At 41.8% G+C, this 17,808-nt stretch overlaps 1 protein-coding gene across 1 annotated transcript; it reads right to left on the reverse strand.

Moving 5' to 3' along the window:
* Positions 1 to 7,987: 7,987 nt before the first annotated feature.
* On the reverse strand, positions 7,988 to 10,159 carry LOC111888776 (photosynthetic NDH subunit of lumenal location 4, chloroplastic). The gene is made up of 5 exons (XM_023884886.3): positions 9,680 to 10,159; positions 9,100 to 9,192; positions 8,625 to 8,685; positions 8,318 to 8,386; positions 7,988 to 8,229 (listed from the first exon to the last, which is right to left on the reverse strand). The coding sequence occupies exons 1-5, from the start codon at positions 10,046 to 10,048 to the stop codon at positions 8,138 to 8,140; spliced, it is 684 nt and encodes a 227-aa protein (XP_023740654.1). The 5' UTR covers positions 10,049 to 10,159; the 3' UTR covers positions 7,988 to 8,137.
* Positions 10,160 to 17,808: the final 7,649 nt, after the last annotated feature.

Below are 17,808 nucleotides of genomic sequence, written 5' to 3' on the forward strand. Positions count from 1 at the left end.
ACTAAGGATCTTGCTGGAAGCCAAATTCTCAAATCTTCCCTGGAGTTTTCTAAAGTAAGTTCTACACTCATCTAAGATTTCATATAATCTTCCAGATAATCCATATTATTTTACTCATAATAATATGTGATAATCAACCTTAGGATAACATTCTTCCCAGCGGAGTTTCTCATCTCATCCAAAAGTTTAAGCTTGAGATCTTCACTCCATAACTCCAAAACAACTCCTCAACCAACTCAAGGTGAGCTTCATACCCCACCTTTCTTCAATGTTTTAATAATTTTGGGGGAGAGTACAAGTCAAATCTTGCCTAAATACTTGAATAATTGCATGTATACGTATGCTTGTATGTGTGTGTGAAATATTATTAAATTATTATTTTAGTAATATATTCATGAACGTAAGATTTCACAACTTCATAAAAAACAGAGGATACTTTGTGTGCAAAAGAGCCTCCCAACTATTGGGTGTGTCCAACTTAACCCCTTTATCTATGCGTTCATGTCTAGAGAAAAAAGTTATAAAAATAGACCTTGATAAGTGGACACCATTTCTAGTAATTTTCGAAAATGGAAACCTTGTGACTATTTGCAAACTATCAAGAAGTATTGTATAAATATTCGATATAAAAGTTTGCGTCAAGAAATTATACAAATAGAGACTTTATGACAGAAATATTTGCATGTCATAAGCTGCTGTCGTAAACCCTCGAAGAACATAAGTAATTTTCTATATGCCATAAAACAGAAAATACGTGTCATGACTTGCCGTTATAAATTTATACAAATTATAACTTGACACTTTGACTAAAATGACTCATTTTTCAATAAACAAAAAGGAACGAACACGAGCACCCGGTTAACGAGCACAATCAACGATATGGAACGAGAACGATGTTTCTATTCAATGAGTACGAATTTAATTATTTATCTATCAAATAATGGATCTCTAATGATTGCTCAAAAGGTTGTTAATATTCTAGTCAGACAAATCTCAAAAGTACCTAAATATGAAAATATTAGTGTACGTCTAAAGTTCTGTAAGGAGTTATAGCCAGAGTCTCATGGAGGGAGAGCGGGAATTTGTGTATAGATCTATACTGGGTTGACACCCTGCATCTTCGATGTTCGCTACAGCTAGACAAGCCAGTCTAGGGTGACAAATGTCTTTTCCAAACCGAGGGTGCCTGAGAAACGCCAAAAAAGGCACTCTATCGGATTAGTATGGTTATAACGACTTACTAGAATATGTTATGTCACCAAGAAATTTATGTAAGGAAAACCACATAAATAATTTTTGGCACGTTGTGTCGATTGTCCTACACATGATAGGTGACGGTCCGCATTTTTTGCGTCGACTGTCCTTTTTCATCGCGTAGGAAGTCCACAATTGCCATGTTGATTCTTTCTCCTAACAAGTATAGAGTCGTAATACTGCTATTTTTGCAAATTAAAAAGCATAGGACTCTAGGGAAAACGTTGTAAACGATTTTGAAAACGATAAATTAACCTACACATACACACAGTTGGAAATAAAACTTACAAATATTTTACAGCAGAAAATATAGGATTTTCTGGAGAAAACGATTTTTTACGATTTTGATAACAAAAAACTAGAACGTACATTCAATTTTGCTTGATAAGAGGAACAAGATGTTCAACTATATCCTACTTTGAAAATAAGGGATTTTTCTGAAAACGGTTGACTATTACTATTCAAAAGAACTATTCTTGGACACAACGTGCTTCTACAACTTACACTACTTTTCAAAATCACTCATTATAAGGATGAACTAAAGTAATGACATACACACATATATCCATGATTTTCAAGGCAAGACTTCAAACGATTTCATAGAAAATATCGGATTTTCTGAAAGTACAATGAGAACGATTCTAAACAAGTGTAAACGATTTTATACAAAAATGCTTATGAACTCACCAACTTTTTAGTTGACGCTTTTCAAAACGACTTTTATTCTCAGGGATCTCGTAAGCAGGTAACAAGGGACGTTGATGCAGGTATATTTAGATTTAGTTGAAGTTTTCTACTTATGTATCTTTTATGTAACTCGAAGAACAAATACAATATGTAAACCATGTAAGTTTATTATCTCAATCTATGATGTTTGGATTGCTCTGTTTCATTTATATTCAGTTGTTATGATACTGCACAATGAAGTCACCCGCCTCCAAACGTTTCCGCCGTCCGGTCCAGGGGTGTGACATAGATCGAAGCAATTAGGGTTTCCATGAACACCATAGGATTGTTGTGTTGCTCATAACCCAATAGTTGCCACCTTCCCTGCAGCTGCTAAACTCGGGCACTGGGACCGCTTATGTCCCATCTGATTACACTGAAAGAAAATCAGGTCTAAAGCTGTCGTGATGGTGGTAGTGGTTGTGCAATCACGACTAATATGAACAGTTCGATGGCACTTGTAGTAGCATGAACTCCCTGCCTTGCACGTTCCCTCGTGCATCCTGCCGCATTTTCCATAATGGTCGTGGCTCTGCTGGCTCCGAGATCTATGATCTCATACCTTGGGCTTCTTACCCGAACTCCCTGACTAACTCCCCCCTGGTTTCCTCTTCCTCTCCATCTCTAAATCCAACTCTCTCTCTCTCTCACCCTAGCAATCATGTCCTCCAGCGTCTTGCAACTAGAGCGGCTCACAGACTGGCGGATATCACTCTGCAACATCTCATGATACCAGGCCTTTTTCATCTCCTCGTCCGCCACATACTACAAAATGAGAAGGACCCTCTCCCTAAACTTGGCGTTGATCTCTGCCATTGTCTCTTTCGTCTACTCAAGATCCTGAAACTCTCTGGCAAGCTGTTGCACCTCTATCACAGGTGCAAACTCGGCCCTGAACTAGGTCATAAAGTCACTCCATGTCATGGCATCAAGATCTGCATCATAACCCATGGCATGTCCAACCTTCTCCCATCAGTCACATGCCCAGTCCTTCAGAAGACAAGACGCAAGTCTGACCTTGTCCCCCTCGGGACATCTGCTGGTGTAGAAAGCGTTGGCGACATCTTCCAACCATCTGGTACTCGCAATGGGGTCCCGAGCCCCATGGTATTCAGGAGCTCCACAAGCCCTGAACTCCCTTAAAGTCAGTGTGTGCTACCCCATCATGGCCGCCACCTCAGTGAGGAAAGCACTCAACCTCTCATACAAAAGCTCAAGAATACCCTCCTTGATCGTGCCAAAGATAATAGGAGTCTGATCCAGGATACTGTACTTGATCTCAGAGGAGATGAACTCCCTAGTCTGGTCATCTAGTTACATGGCTCTTGAGCCTGAGCCTAATCCCTCACAGGCGCCTGAACTGTCGACTGGTATGTTACGTAAAATCGCCATTCTGAAAAACACATCGTAACAAACATCAGAATACTAATCGTAACTCGAGGGATCACATACTCTACAAGTTCCCTGGATTTATCTCAGCCTTTCTTGACTCGAGTACGGATCCTGTGCTTTCTGTAGTATGGGCCCATACTACCTTCCACATCTACCCGTACTTTCCTCAAGAACTGCCTTGACTGCACCAAGTCCCTTCTATTACTACTGCTTCACGCGCTACTCTCATCCTAGGATTGCCCTAGGGTAATCACCATCCCATTCTGTGCCATCAGCTGCATAAGAAGTCCTGTCTATATTCCCCTAACTAGCTCGCAAATAGTATTACATATCACTAAGACTAGATAATGCTTCGAATGAAAGGTTCTACTCTACAACGGTTAGACTCAAACGAGACTTGTGAAATAAGGCTAAACCTAACCTTTTGGAATTATTTAGTCTTTGCAGTATGTAACTTAACATATCCGTTTACTAGATAGTAAAAGATAAATAGAACTCCTATAAGAACAAAGCAAGCAGGATTCGAGCATTGAGTACACATAATCAAGCATAGTCTAATCAGGCCATCATACTGACTAATCTGTACTAGCATGAAATTCATAAAGTTGATACACATATAACATGCACATAAGGAATCCTCTGTAGATCCTCAGTCCTAGACTAGCACGCAGTTCTCAACTAATAACATAACATAACATAAACTTGTATGGCTAATTTGGGAGTACTTACTTGAGCTCAGCTGATTGCATGCACCACACCCTTTTCTCTTTTTCAAACTGATTTTTTCTTTTCCTAAAATTCTTTTCTTTTCTCAAAAATCCTTTTTATAAAAATGATTTTTTTTTTCTTTTGAAAATTTCTATACCAATTCCTTAGTTTGCGTTCAAACACACCCGAAAGTGTGCCCGAATCCCTCAAACCAAGGCTCTGATACCAACTTGAAACATCCCAAAAATACGGTCTAAAATTTTTGTTTTTAATTCATTAATAAAATGATAAATAACATCATCAAATAAATATCATAAAAACATGTTTCTCGAAAACATCTCATAAACTGTCAAATATCAAAATGTCAACTCATATATCAGAGTAAAATATCACAAGCTATGAGACTGTGGTCTGTGCCATGCGATCACCCCAAGCCCTTCCCTTTACTAGCAGAAGTACCTAAAACCAAAACTAAAAACTATAAGCACGAAGCTTATTGAGCTCCCCCAAACTACCACATACTATACACACAAACAAATAATAGCATATACTGGGCCTTGCCCACTGCATCTGGACGAACCCGACATCGGATTACTCGGCATTAGGCTCACCCTGGCATCAGACCACGTCTGGTATCGGGCCTTGCCCGACATCGGGCTTGCCCCAGCATTGGGCTTACCCCGGCATACACGCTACATAGCATATGTCATAAACACATAACAAAAACATATAACATACACAGGGCTTGCCCCGACATCGGATCGAAACCCGGAACATATAACACATAACATATAAACTAACATACATCGGAGTTTCCCCAACATCGGACGTAGGCCCGAAACACATAACACATAACATGCATGAATCAAAAAGACATCAAGCATACATAACTACTTCTCGGGACTGCCCCGACATCGGACCGAAGTCCAGAACACATACTCTACATCGAGCTAACCCCGACATCGGACCAAAGCCCGTCACTTACTAACATACCTAAACGGGCCAGCATTGGTGCCTTCGAACCGTTCCTACTGGAGGAAAACTCACCTCTCAAACTGGATGTTGAACTCGTGCGTGAGGAATCTCTGATGGCTGCTCCCATGACTCCCCAACTAAGCCTATACAATAATACTTAGTGAGAAAAGTGAGAATGGATGTTGATCTAGTTTGGACCGTGACGTATCCAAACTCACTAATGGCCCACTAAGGCTCTCTAATGGCTCAATTTTCAAAATTGGGCCCAACTCCTCAAATGGGCTTTCCTCCAAGCCCAAAGGTGTCCCTGGTTCATTAACTGACTCTTGGTGGACCACTTCGGCCCATCATCTGCTAAGCCCAAATATTGGCCCACACCGAGGCCTAATGTCGTAACGCCCAAGATCTAAGAGTACGTTGAGTGTACACTTCTGTACGCTACATGTACAGCTTGCATAGCTTGTACGCTGCGCGTACTGGCGTGTACGCCCAACATGCTTCTCTGTTAAGCCATTTTCTTCAAAATCTCTTAACCCTTTAAGACACTATGTCCAAAGTATAGATCTGAGTCCAATAATCCGTCTTAACCCATAAAGTCGATCATTTGGTGGCTTGCAACCCACCAAGTGAGATCAAACTTGGAAAAATAGCAACTAACTTCATGGAAATGGCTAGATCTCATGCATGGTTGCAAATGGGCCTTAAAGATTGAAACGTTACTGCTAAAGGAACACTTTTAGCTCTAAGGGTGGCAACCCTAAGCTTGAGAATGAAGTTGCATCATAAAAATCAAAACTTTGGACCTAAAAAGGTCCAAAGCTCCATAAACTTAGATCTAAACTTTTATGAGGAAGGTTAGAAGCATTATACCTCCTTTGAGTGCTAAAGGATGAGATAATCCCAGATCCTTGAGCTCAAGATACTCAAGTTCTTCTTCTCCAACTTCTCTTTTCTTCTTCCAAGCTCTTCTTCACCAAACTAAGCTTCAAAAGACCAAACACACAAAAGAATGGAGTAAGAGAGGATATTTAGGGTTTCTGAGGGTGAGGGGCTAGTAAGGAGGCCAAGGTTAAGCTATAATGAGGTAGTTATATGACTTAAACCCGTAAAATTAGGGTTTTGGAATCTGCTCACGTACGCTGCGCGTACGTGTATACGTTCCCCGCATACAATACCCCAAGGCTACACCCAACGTACGACTTATGGGCGGCCCAAGTCCTCTGCCCACTTACTCAAGTCCATTCCATTAATCCTTTTATCTACATTTAGCCCAACAAATAAATTAAGAAATATTAATAATTAATACCTCAAATGACGGTCGTTATAAAAACCCCTCGAAGTAGAAACTGGGTGTTCATTGACGATGGAAACTTGCAACGGACACTCCAACTCCCCAAGGGTCATATCGAAATCACTAATGAAGGTCTAGGATACAAAACACCGACTCGCACCAAAGTCAAAAAGCACAAGAGCATGTAAGGTATTCACTAAGAATATACGCATCAGGAATATAAAAATAAACATATAGAAATTAACTTGACAGAATAATAAGTAAATAGATACTAGTAACGACGTCAGACGCCACCATGGCCTCCTCTGCTGTAAGATGAAACACAAGACCATTGGTCCTCAGCTTCTCAACCTTCATCTAGTGTCTATCTATGATTCGAAGGGTAGTTAGAGTCGGTACCTGCACTGGCCTCACATCGAGGAAGGGACATTTGGCTTTCATATGGCCGACCTGATCACAATGGTAACAAATTATGGGGCTCGGTGGAGGATTCTGCTGATGATAATCCCTCGCATAATGACCCTCCCTTCTACAATTACGATGCCCTAACGACGATCGGCATGCTCCCTCATGCATTATCCCACACTTGCCACAAGTGAGGACCGTCTTACCTCCATATCACGAATCGGCAGGTTTGAACCGCATCAATGCTAGATGTGATTGAATTGAGGTATGCGTCTACTCTTTCACGTGGGTCTCAATTATAATCTCCATCCTTCGAGCAAAAGACTACATCTCGGAGAGGGAACTATACTGCTGAGTCGAAACAAAACTCTTTGATCTCAGTCTTAAGCTTACTCAAGTAGCATGGCATCTAAACCTACTCCGAATCGACATACTCGGGGCAGAAAAAAGTTGTCTCCGTAAACATATAATTAACCCTAATTTAGCAATCCACACATATAATTAATTCTTAGCAATTAAGGCAAAGAGCTAACCGATATACATATATATATATATATATATATATATATATATATATATATATATATATATATATATATATATATATATATATATATATATATATAGTCTCGAATCACTAAACTTATAATTAACCCTAATTTAGCAATTAAGGCATATAATCTACCTAATTCTCTTGACCATCTACCTTGAGGGCAAAGTATCATTTTGTCCCGACCAACAAGCAGGTATAACACTAGTTTAGGTTTGTAGAGGGCAAAAAAACTACTTATTTCTAGAAGACAAATTATGTAAAATCATAATTTGACCTCTTTTTGCAAACATTTCTAACAATTAGCTTTTAAATTTTAGCCCATTTTCGAATTTATTTATTTATTTATTTATTTATTTTTGGGGTGGTTCTGGCTTGTGTTTCTGTTTTGAATTTTAAACATGGTTCTTATAGATTTCGAAAAGATAATGGTTTTTAAAGATGATAATGGTAGTGATGGCAGGAATGACTCGGATATGATTGGTAGCAACAGATGATGATGTCATTTAATTTGATTTCATTTAAATAAATATAAAAGAAATTAAAAATATATTTTAACTTGCAAACTTAAAAAAAAAATCTTATATATGCAGGACTACAGACTTCTTTTGCAAACATTGATAAAGACTACAAACATTTACCTCTTAAAAAACAAACACCACCTTAGACTTCACACATTTCACATATTCTCAGGTAAAGAATATTGTTGAATTTAATAGAGTGATGTTTTTCATTACATGTACAAACAATTGTACCATATATACATCTAATTTCTGACAATAATCCGTGAACATCTTCGTGAGAAACACTGTTGTTTATAGCATTGTACATTCAAATTATTTCGGTGGTAATGCTCTATTACCAGAGTAGATGTTCACAAAGTTAATTTCATAAAGGAGCGTTGCATTCGCAGGTATATTGCACTCACCTATTCAAATACAAAATACAATAACATATCAATTGACTTCACATTTAAATATTTCATGCACATTTAACCCAAAGTTAAAAAGGGGTACCAGAAAAGCAACCAGCGGGCTCAGGTCCATACGCTAATTCCGGAGGAATTTGAAGTCTACGTCTTCCACCTACAGAAGCACCGCCCATGTGTCATACAAGAAGACACGACTGGACAAACTTTCTAGGGTTGTTTTCGATGATAAGGATGAGAAGGGCATTTACGTCTTTTGTACGAACAAAAGATCGATAGCAAATCTTTGTTCCACCTTTTTAGGTGGGACAAAGATCCCAGTATCAGACCGAATCCAAACACAGTGCATCATGTCATGTCATGTCATGGGGATTTTATGGTTTTTTAGATCTTACCAACAAGCATGGGTGGAACACCCTCGCCCCCAAAGATCCCTTGGTCAAGTCCCTTGATCACCTGGATGTAGAGAACGTATAAATATTAGAACAAAAGGGTAAGATAATGATACAGAGGGCATTCACGTCTTTTGCACAAATGACAGATCAAGAATGAGTTCTTCTCCTACTTTCTGAGAGCGACAAAAAGCTAAAATTTTGTCTTATGCGCGACAAAGACGATATAAGGTTATCATGGACTGGACATCACAAGCTTTCTACGGTTGTCTCCTATGATGAGGATGAGGAGGACATTTGCGTATTTTACAAGAGACAAATACATATTTGACGATAAATTGGAATTTTTGTCCTGTTGACATCGGCCCGAGTCAAACTTAGTACAAGGTTGTCATGTCTTGACCGAGTTCTGACATAACAAACAACCTTTAAAGATAAATATAATACAATTACCAAATTGCCACTAACTAATTCATACCTTGCCAACACCAATACGCATAGTTAGTGGTCTTCCACGTTTATAACTGCTGTCAAAAACTATGCCATCAGCAAATCTTGCAGTATAATGAATCTGTAAGAAGGGAAAGGGGGAATATTTGAGGATTAAATTCACTATATATACATTTGAACTTTGATTGTCAAATAAAGGTATATGGAATATTGGGATAAACAAGCATGAAGCATCAGATATAAGTTTCACGTTTCTCTATTTCAAATTTCTCATTTGGAATCAAAATTCGATGAAAATCCAAGAAACACCAAAAGTTTTTGCATTCCATTAAACAAGCTGGATCAGAAAGTGATGAAGACAGAAATATTCCAAATCAGACATTTCTATGAAATTAGTCACTTTTCGGATCCAAAACTATATACGTTTGAACCAGAGGGGAAATTGTTCTATACTATAATCAGTTTCGAGGTTCACAAACTATTTTCGAATTCGATTTTTCTATGCAACTAGGGATTATAATTTCAATGCATAATCTAATTTTCAATTACAATAATGTAAACTCGAAGATGGAAATTAATGGATTTAATCTCAAATGTCTGTAACTCACATTGATAAGAGTGGAATAGGGAGCTTCTTCACCAAACCCGGGAGCGACATCGCAGTACCCAAGTCCTGAAGGCGCAAACTGAAGCTCACAGGAGGGTTCTGCAACGGTGGCGTAATATTCGATTCTAGTAGCATTAGCATCAAGCGGGGATGAAATTAACATCGAAGCAGCTAACAATCCAATGCCTGCGCCCACTAATCCCCTCTTCTTGTTAGGTTTAGGAGTAAGATTAGTTGTAGAGTCTAGAGAGCAGTTCGAATTAGAATGTGACTTGATGGTGGTGCAGTGGTGGTGTGGCCTGGTGGCGGAGAGTTGAAGGGTATGGTGGAGAGATGGTGTGGTTAGCGTTTGAAGTGTGGAGATCGCCATTTCTGGGGACGATGAGGTTTGTGTCTTGCTTTCTATCGGTCTATCTAGAGCCTGTGGATAGACAAAATTCCCGCCTGTAGTTTGGCCAGTTCGAGGGATTTGTGTACTTTTTAATCTACAAAATCCGTGTATTTTAGTTTTTGGGATAACGACTCAGAAACATTGAAGTTTTAAATTTGTTTAAAATAAAAAAACACCAATTAAGACATAAGTTTAAAAACCTCCACAAATTACATATTGTATTCAAAAAAACACCATCTTTATGGTTTATAGTAACTTACATGTTTAGCCCCTAATTTTTTTTTCTTAACTCGAACAGTCCCTAGCGTTTATATTTATTTTTCTTTCAGACCATGATCGAGTTAAAAGACTAATATACTCTTATTGGTTTCATTTAACATTCATTTTTATTACTTGTTAATTATTTAGACAATTGATATATTTATAATAAATAATAACATAAATTGTATAAATAATTAATAAATAATAAAAATAATGTTAAATGAAAGTAATAAAGGTATATTAGTCTTTTAACTCGATCATAGTCCGAAGTTGAAGCAAATTTAAACTAAAGGGACCGCCCGAGTTTAGAAAAAAAAAAGTTAGAGACTAAATATGTAAGTTACCCCAAATCATAGAGATGATGTTTTTTGAACGGAACATGTACTTCGTTGGTATTTTTTGAACATATGTCTTAGTTTGATGGTGTTTTTTGAACATGTAATACTTGAATGGTTTTTTTTCGAACGAATTTGAAACTTCGATGGTCTCTTAAGTCATTTTCCCTTAGTTTTATTTCATTTTTGTATGAGAATCGATAATTAGTTATGCGCTATTAGGGAAAAATAATAATCATTTTTATTATTTTTTTATATTTAAGTAATTTTTTGACTTTTATATATATTTTGACCATTTAACTTTTATATGTATTTATATATTGTCGTTGTCATCGGCTATTAAAGGTGGTAATAAATAATACGTGAGCAAATTAACAAGTTAAATGGTTAAATATGTAAAAAAAATTGCCTAAGTGTGAATTAAACGACAAATTAATTATTATGATAAATCATTTTTCTCTCTTTTAATAACGGTCTAATTATTCATATTTGTTTGTATTCTTTTTCTTCAAAATGTATTTTTAAAATATCTATAATTTCCTAAATAGTGATGTAACACCCAAAGCTTTGAAGGCCAGGAAAGGAAAGAAAAACCCTAATTTTAAGGGGAGACTCGGCGAGTTCAAGGAGGAACTCGGCGAGTCCGAGCGGGATCCGGGTCGAGGAGTAAGTGACCGACTCGGCGACTCGGCTAGGAGACTCGGCGAGTCTGGTCTGTGTGAGGAAACCCTAATTCCGAGAGTTGTATCCTATATAAAGGGTGTTATGTCCCTCCCTCAGCCTCCATATCATCCTAGAGAACCTGTAAACCCTAGATTTCGTGTGAGCTTCCATCATTTGAGAGAAATAGCTTTGGAGGAAGGAAATTTTGGAAAGGAACTTGAAGATCAAGAAGGTTGCTTCAAAGGAGAGGTGTATATCCGAGATCTACTTCAGTTTGCGTTCATCTTGGAGGTATTAAGCTGCCATTTTCCCTTCTTTGCATCTAGATCTATTTTGTTATGAGATTTGGGGGTTTTATGGTTGATTGAGACCCAATTCGAGTTAGGGGCTTAGATATGTTGTTGCCACTTCAGATCTAGTGTTGGGATGGTCAAATATGTCATAAAGCATCAGAAGATGAGTAGTTGGTGAAGCTCTTTTGTCCTTAAACCAAACCCTAGTATGTTTTGAGCCTAGATCTCTTTACTTATACGTAAAGTTTGCAACTTTACGTGGGGATTGAGCTTTGGCAGTATGGATCTATGGTTTGGAGTCCCTGCATGACTCAAAAGTCCTTTGCATGTTTGGAGATCTGAATGGACTCGGCGAGCCCTTTGATTGGACTCGGCGAGTAGCATGAAGATTTGGAGGAACTCGACGAGTGGGATGAACAGCTCGTCGAGTCAGATGATGTTGGGCAGGAACTCGGCAAGTTGGATGAATAACTCGGCGAGTCTGTTCTTGGACTCGGCGAGTCAGGTCGCGGAACCCCAAACCCTTCGTGTTGAGACTCAAATCAGTGAGTCGAATGGAGACTCAGTGAGTTGGACAGGTCAGGACTCGGAAATCGGTAGACTCGGCGAGTCATGGACTGACTCGGCGAGTCGAGTCGCAAAGAGAAGGACACTGAACATATGAACTCGGCGAGTCAATAGGGTGACTCGGCGAGTAGGGTTAACTTGGAAGGTTGACTTTGACCAGGACTTTGACTTTGACCAGAGTTGACTTGGTTGTCTTTCGGGGGTCAGTTAGACTCAGTGTTGCCTTGACATTGGTAGCTCGGGGAGCGAGTGGAGCAGGAGTTCAGAGAGTTGCCGGGCAGCAGCTAGTGGGTTCATCAGCCAGTTCAGCCAGTGTAGGTGAGTTTCCCTTTGGGTGAATGGGTCTAAGGCCACAATGCCGACCCATGTAGTTATGAGTAGAGGACCCGGGGGTTAGCCCTAGGCACAGTATGCTAGTATGATATTTGGGACGAGGTCCAATGACAGAGGGCGGGTGCCCAAGGAATGGTTTATGTGATAGTTTATACTTGTTGTCTGTGTGATACTTGTATGTGCCTGGTAGGGAGGTGAGTGTGGGCGAGGTCCCGTATCTCACCAATAGCAGAGTGTGGATGGTGTTCCACATCTCAGTAGCAGCAGAGCAGGGGCGAGGCCCAAGTTAGGGAAGGAGTGAGGGTGGGTTGGGCCCGTACCTCACTATCAGCAGGAGTATGGACGGGGTTCCATGACTCATCAGTAGCAGGACAAGGGCGGGGCCCAGAGATAGGCGAGGCCTTAGGACAAGATCCGTTAGTATGTGTTTAGATTATGTGATGTGATGTGATATGTTTACGTGCTATTATATGTTAGTGGGCGAGGCCCTATGACAGGTGAGGCCTAAGTGAAACAGATCTGTATCCGAGCGGGGCTTGAAGCCAGGCGGGGCCTAGAGCGGCGGGGCCGTTGTAGCGGGCGAGGCCCGAGGTAGGGGGCGAGGCCCAGGTTAGCGGGCGTGGCCCAGTATGTGCAGTATGTGGTTATGCATGGTATGTGGTAGGGTGGGGAACTCACTAAGCTTCGTGCTTACGGTTTTCAGTTTTGGTTTCAGGTACTTCCGGTAGCGGAGGGAAGAGCTCGGGGTGATCGCATGGCACACACCATAGTTTAGACAGCCTGGGAATGTTTACTCTGGTAATGAACATGTATTTTGGAAACTAATACTCTGTTTATGTTTTGAAATGATGAATTTGCTTAAAGTAATGTTTTATTAAAAGAATTTTTTTGTCTTGAATTTTGGGACGTTACAAGTTGGTATCAGAGCCTTGGTTTGAGGGATTCAGACATGCTCTCGGGTGTGTCTGAACTCAAACTGAGGAATTGGTATAGAAGTTTTCAAAATGAAAAGACAGTTTTGTAAAAAGAGAGTTTTGGGAAAGAAAACAGTTTTAGAAAGGCAAAAATAATTCAGAAAGAAAAGAACTTTGAAAAGAGAAAAAGGGTGTGGTGCATGCAATCAATCGAGCTTAAGTAAGTACCCCAAAATACCCATACAAGCTTATGTTATGATTATCAGTTGATAGAACAGCATGCTAGAATAGGACTAAGGATCTAGGGATGATGCCTTATGTGCCTGTTATTTGTGCTTTTGAGCTGCATAGTAGTGCTGATTAGACAGTAGTAGGATAGCCTGTTTAGGTTATGCCTAAGTTTATGAGTTTGTGTGAGTCTATGAGCTTGTGTTGCTTGCTAGTTCAGTTTCTTGCCTTGTGGATATGATTGCTTGAGTATGTTATGGTTAGATTTTCCCTTGTCTGAATGCTGCTTGCTTTGTGCATTATGGGATTCTGAGTGATGGGAGTTAGCCATTAGGTGGATACGGCACGCCATATGTGATCAGGGTTGGATAATCTCAGAGTGCTGGATTTGGTCCTATTGCGCAACTCTTGTTTGAGTCCAACCATTGTAGGGACGAGTCTTTTACTTGAAGGATTATCTGAGCCTCGTCACATGTGATGGTATCCAGGTGATGGCTAGTTGGCATCACAAGGAGACCCTCAGCAGCTGAGGACTGGTTTGAGTTGAGTCTGAGGTTTTCCTAGGGTAAGCCTAGGATGAGATAGTGTTGGGAGCAGTGGTAGTGGATAAGGGACCTGGTGGAGTCAAAGCAATTCCGGAGGAAAGTACAGATAGATGTGGAAGGTAGTATGGGCCCGTACTACTGAAAGTAGAGGATCCGTACTCGATTTGGGAAACGCTGAGACAAGACCGGGAACCTGGTAGAGTGTGTTTGGTCTCGCATCAGTGATGAGTATTCTGATAGTGGTTGTGGTACATTGTCAACATGGTGACGTTGCGAGAGAGACCAGCGGGCGGATCAGGTGCCGGAGAGGGATCAAGCTCGGGTTCAGGGGCCGAGCAGCTCGAGGAGCAAATGAGGGAGTTGATATCCACCGAGGTTACGCACAGTATTTTGAATCAGACTCCTGTGATCTTTGGCACGGTCAAGGAGGGTATATTGGAGATTTTGGATGAGAGGCTGGGAGCCTTCCGTACTGAGATGATGGCTTTGATGGGAGCACGTACCTTGACATTTCGAGAGTTCAGGGCTTGCGGGGCACCAGATTATCATGGGGCTAGGGACCCCATCGCTAGCAGCAGATGGTTGGCTGATGTTGCCAACGCATTCCGTACGAGCCGGTATCCTGAGGGGGACAAGGTCAGACTCGCTTCATGTCTTCTGAAGGACAGAGCGAGGGATTGGTGGGAGGAGATTGGTCATGCTTTGGGGGATGATGTCGCGTTGGACGCAATGACTTGGAGCGATTTCTCAGCCAGGTTCAGGGCAGAGTTTTCGCCGATTATTGAGGTGCAGCAGTTGGCACGGGAGTTTCAGGATTTGACGCAGACCACTGAGACTGTGGCGTAGATCACCGCCAAGTTCAGGGAGAGGGCTCTTCTTGTACCGCAGTATGTCGTAGATGAGGAGATGAAGAAGGCCCGATACCATGAGATGTTGAGGGATGACATCAGGGAGTTCGTGAGAAGAACCAGCTGTAAGACGCTGGAAGACATGATTTCTCAGGCTAGAGAGAGGGAAATTGATTTGGAGCAGATCCGGAAGAGGAAGCTGGATGAGGTTCAGGTAGCTGTAGGTTCCGGAAAAAGGCCCAAGGGGTCGGATTCAAGTTCAAGGGATTATCAGGACCGCAACCGGTGCGAAAAGTGTGGCAGGGCGCACGGGGGCGCGTGCAGGAGTGGTAGCGGTGGTGAGTCTGGTTGTTTCAAGTGCGGTCAGACTGGTCATTTCAGCAGGGATTGTACAGTTACCACCTCACAGGGATCAGACCTGTTATGTTTTCACTGCAACCAGCGGGGCCACAAGAAGGCCTAGTGCCCTAGTTTGTTTTCAGCAGGATGGGTGATGGCACCTGCCCCTGCAACTTTGAGGATCACAGACGGCCGTCAGGGCCGTGCAGAGGTGCCTACGGTAGGAGGCAGAGCTCTTCAGATGACTACCTTAGAGGCGCGATCAACACCGGACGTTGCAGGTATGCGATTTCTGTTTTCAGTTCTTTTATTTGTGCATGAGTATATTGATATGGTTCTGCATCATTATCAGTATGAGTATTTTATTTTTTTGAGTGGTTGATTGTGATCGAGTTATATGTCATCTGCATACCTTGGATATCCGAATGTAGTGAGGGGATGTGCCCTATTGGAGAAGGTTGCATAGGATGCAGTAACTATAGCATGCTTGGGAAGGACTTGTTATGTCTCGCTAGATCGGAGTTGTATAGTGTTAGAAATGGATTGGTTAGATCCCTAGCTATGGTAAGCTTGGGTCCCTCAGCAGATTGATTATGGAATGGTAGCAAGGATTTCTTTTGAGTATTGAGCAACAAGGGGTAAGCAGGATCGAAGTGGGGGAGAATCCTCCGAGTGTGCAAAGGTAGGAGCACGTAGATCCAGAATGAGTGTGCGACCTCCGAGAAGGAAAAGAAGTAGTTCAGCATTTGATGGATTGAGGATTTCAGGGTTGGGAGTTTGAGAAACTCCCCATCAGCTAGTGCGTGTGATGGTAATGGTTAGTACGTGGTTGGGAATTCAGGTTGTGGATCGCCCGTAGGACTCGAGGGAGTCGGAATGAGGATCTTGAGAGCTAATGGCATGTGGGAGCCTTCGTATTAGCAGTCAGTGGTGGAAGTGTTGTAAGACTACGGGGCAGCCGTAGCATTCACTAGCAGTCAGCAATGGATGGTGATGTAAGGCTACGGGTAAGCCGTAGCATTCCTTAGTAGCTTCGTTAGTGGATTTGGGGCGAGGCCCTTATCTCCTAGTGACCAGATAGGGATCAGGAATGGGTAGTGGATGAGAATGATAGGGAGTTTTCCTGTATAGCCCTAGAGAGGTGAGACCTTGGGAGAGGCCGCTCCAGGATATAGTTGGGTGAGACCCGTGGGCGAGGCCCGAGCGAGAGTGGTTAGACTAGTGGGACTAGAAGGATAGAGGCGGGTGGGACCCGTGGGCGAGGCCCGTGAGTTTTAGCAGCACAGGTGGGACCTGGTAGGGACCTTAGTGTCAAGTTAGGGGATCGGGGATCCCAGGTTTGTAGTGCCTGAATAGCAGAATAGATTGAGCAGTTATAGGTGGTCGAAGTTTCTTCGGAAGTCGCTGGGAGCGACTAGTGGTGGTGTTGGGACTAGCTACCGGTGGGAGCCGGTAATCCAGGCATTGATAGGTTGGTAGGGACCAGGGTGGTCTCAGTTCATCCGGAAGGCAGACAAGGAATAGCAGAATTTACAGTCAGTGGTACTGCGGGTAAGCAGTGTATGGTGGAATTCAGTTAGTTGAATCGAGGGGTGCTCGGCACCAAGTTTTGGCAGAGAGGAGTGTCAGTGGTCACTGACGGTGATGACCCGTACTAGAAATAGCGGGGGTGATGGAGTTGGTGAAGGATAAGGCCTTCACAGTGACAAAGGAAATAGTTGGTTATGGAGCTTTGCCTTGGGAAGGCAAGGAATTGTGCAAGGAAAGAAGGGGTGAACCCCTATAGGTTTAGTGCAGTACTCGGTGAGTACCAGAAGGATTGTCGGTAAGTAAGTTGTGTTTCCAGGATGTTCAGGGTCAGGGTGACCCGAGTCTATTATTCGCAAGGATTTGTGTTAGTCGGAATGACCGAGCTGGAGGCCAGCGAAGGTAGGCAGCTGGTGTTGGATAAATTGGTGGGTTATTGGAGGCAAATCGCAGGCGGTGGGCCATAGCAAACTTCGAGGACAAAGTTTAGTATAAGTGGGGGAGATTTGTAACACCCAAAGTTTTGAAGGCCAAGAAAGGAAAGAAAAACCCTAATTTTAAGGGGAGACTCAGCGAGTCCAAGGAGGAACTCGACGAGTCCGAGCGGGATCCGGGTCGAGGAGTAAGTGACCGACTCGGTGAGTCGGCCAAGGAGACTCAGCGAGTCTGGTCTGTGTGAGGAAAACCCTAATTCTGGGAGTTGTATCCTATATAAAGGGTGTTATGTCCCTCCCTCAGCCTTTGTATCATCCTAGAGAACCTGTAAACCCTAGATTTCGTGTGAGCTTCCATCATTTGAGAGAAATAGCTTTGGAGGAAGGAAATTTTGGAAAGGAACTTGAAGATCAAGAAGGTTGCTTCAAAGGAGAGGTGTAGATCCGAGATC

The sequence above is a fragment of the Lactuca sativa genome, chromosome 5 (genome assembly GCF_002870075.4).
Source record: "Lactuca sativa cultivar Salinas chromosome 5, Lsat_Salinas_v11, whole genome shotgun sequence".
Taxonomy (NCBI): Eukaryota; Viridiplantae; Streptophyta; class Magnoliopsida; order Asterales; family Asteraceae; genus Lactuca; species Lactuca sativa.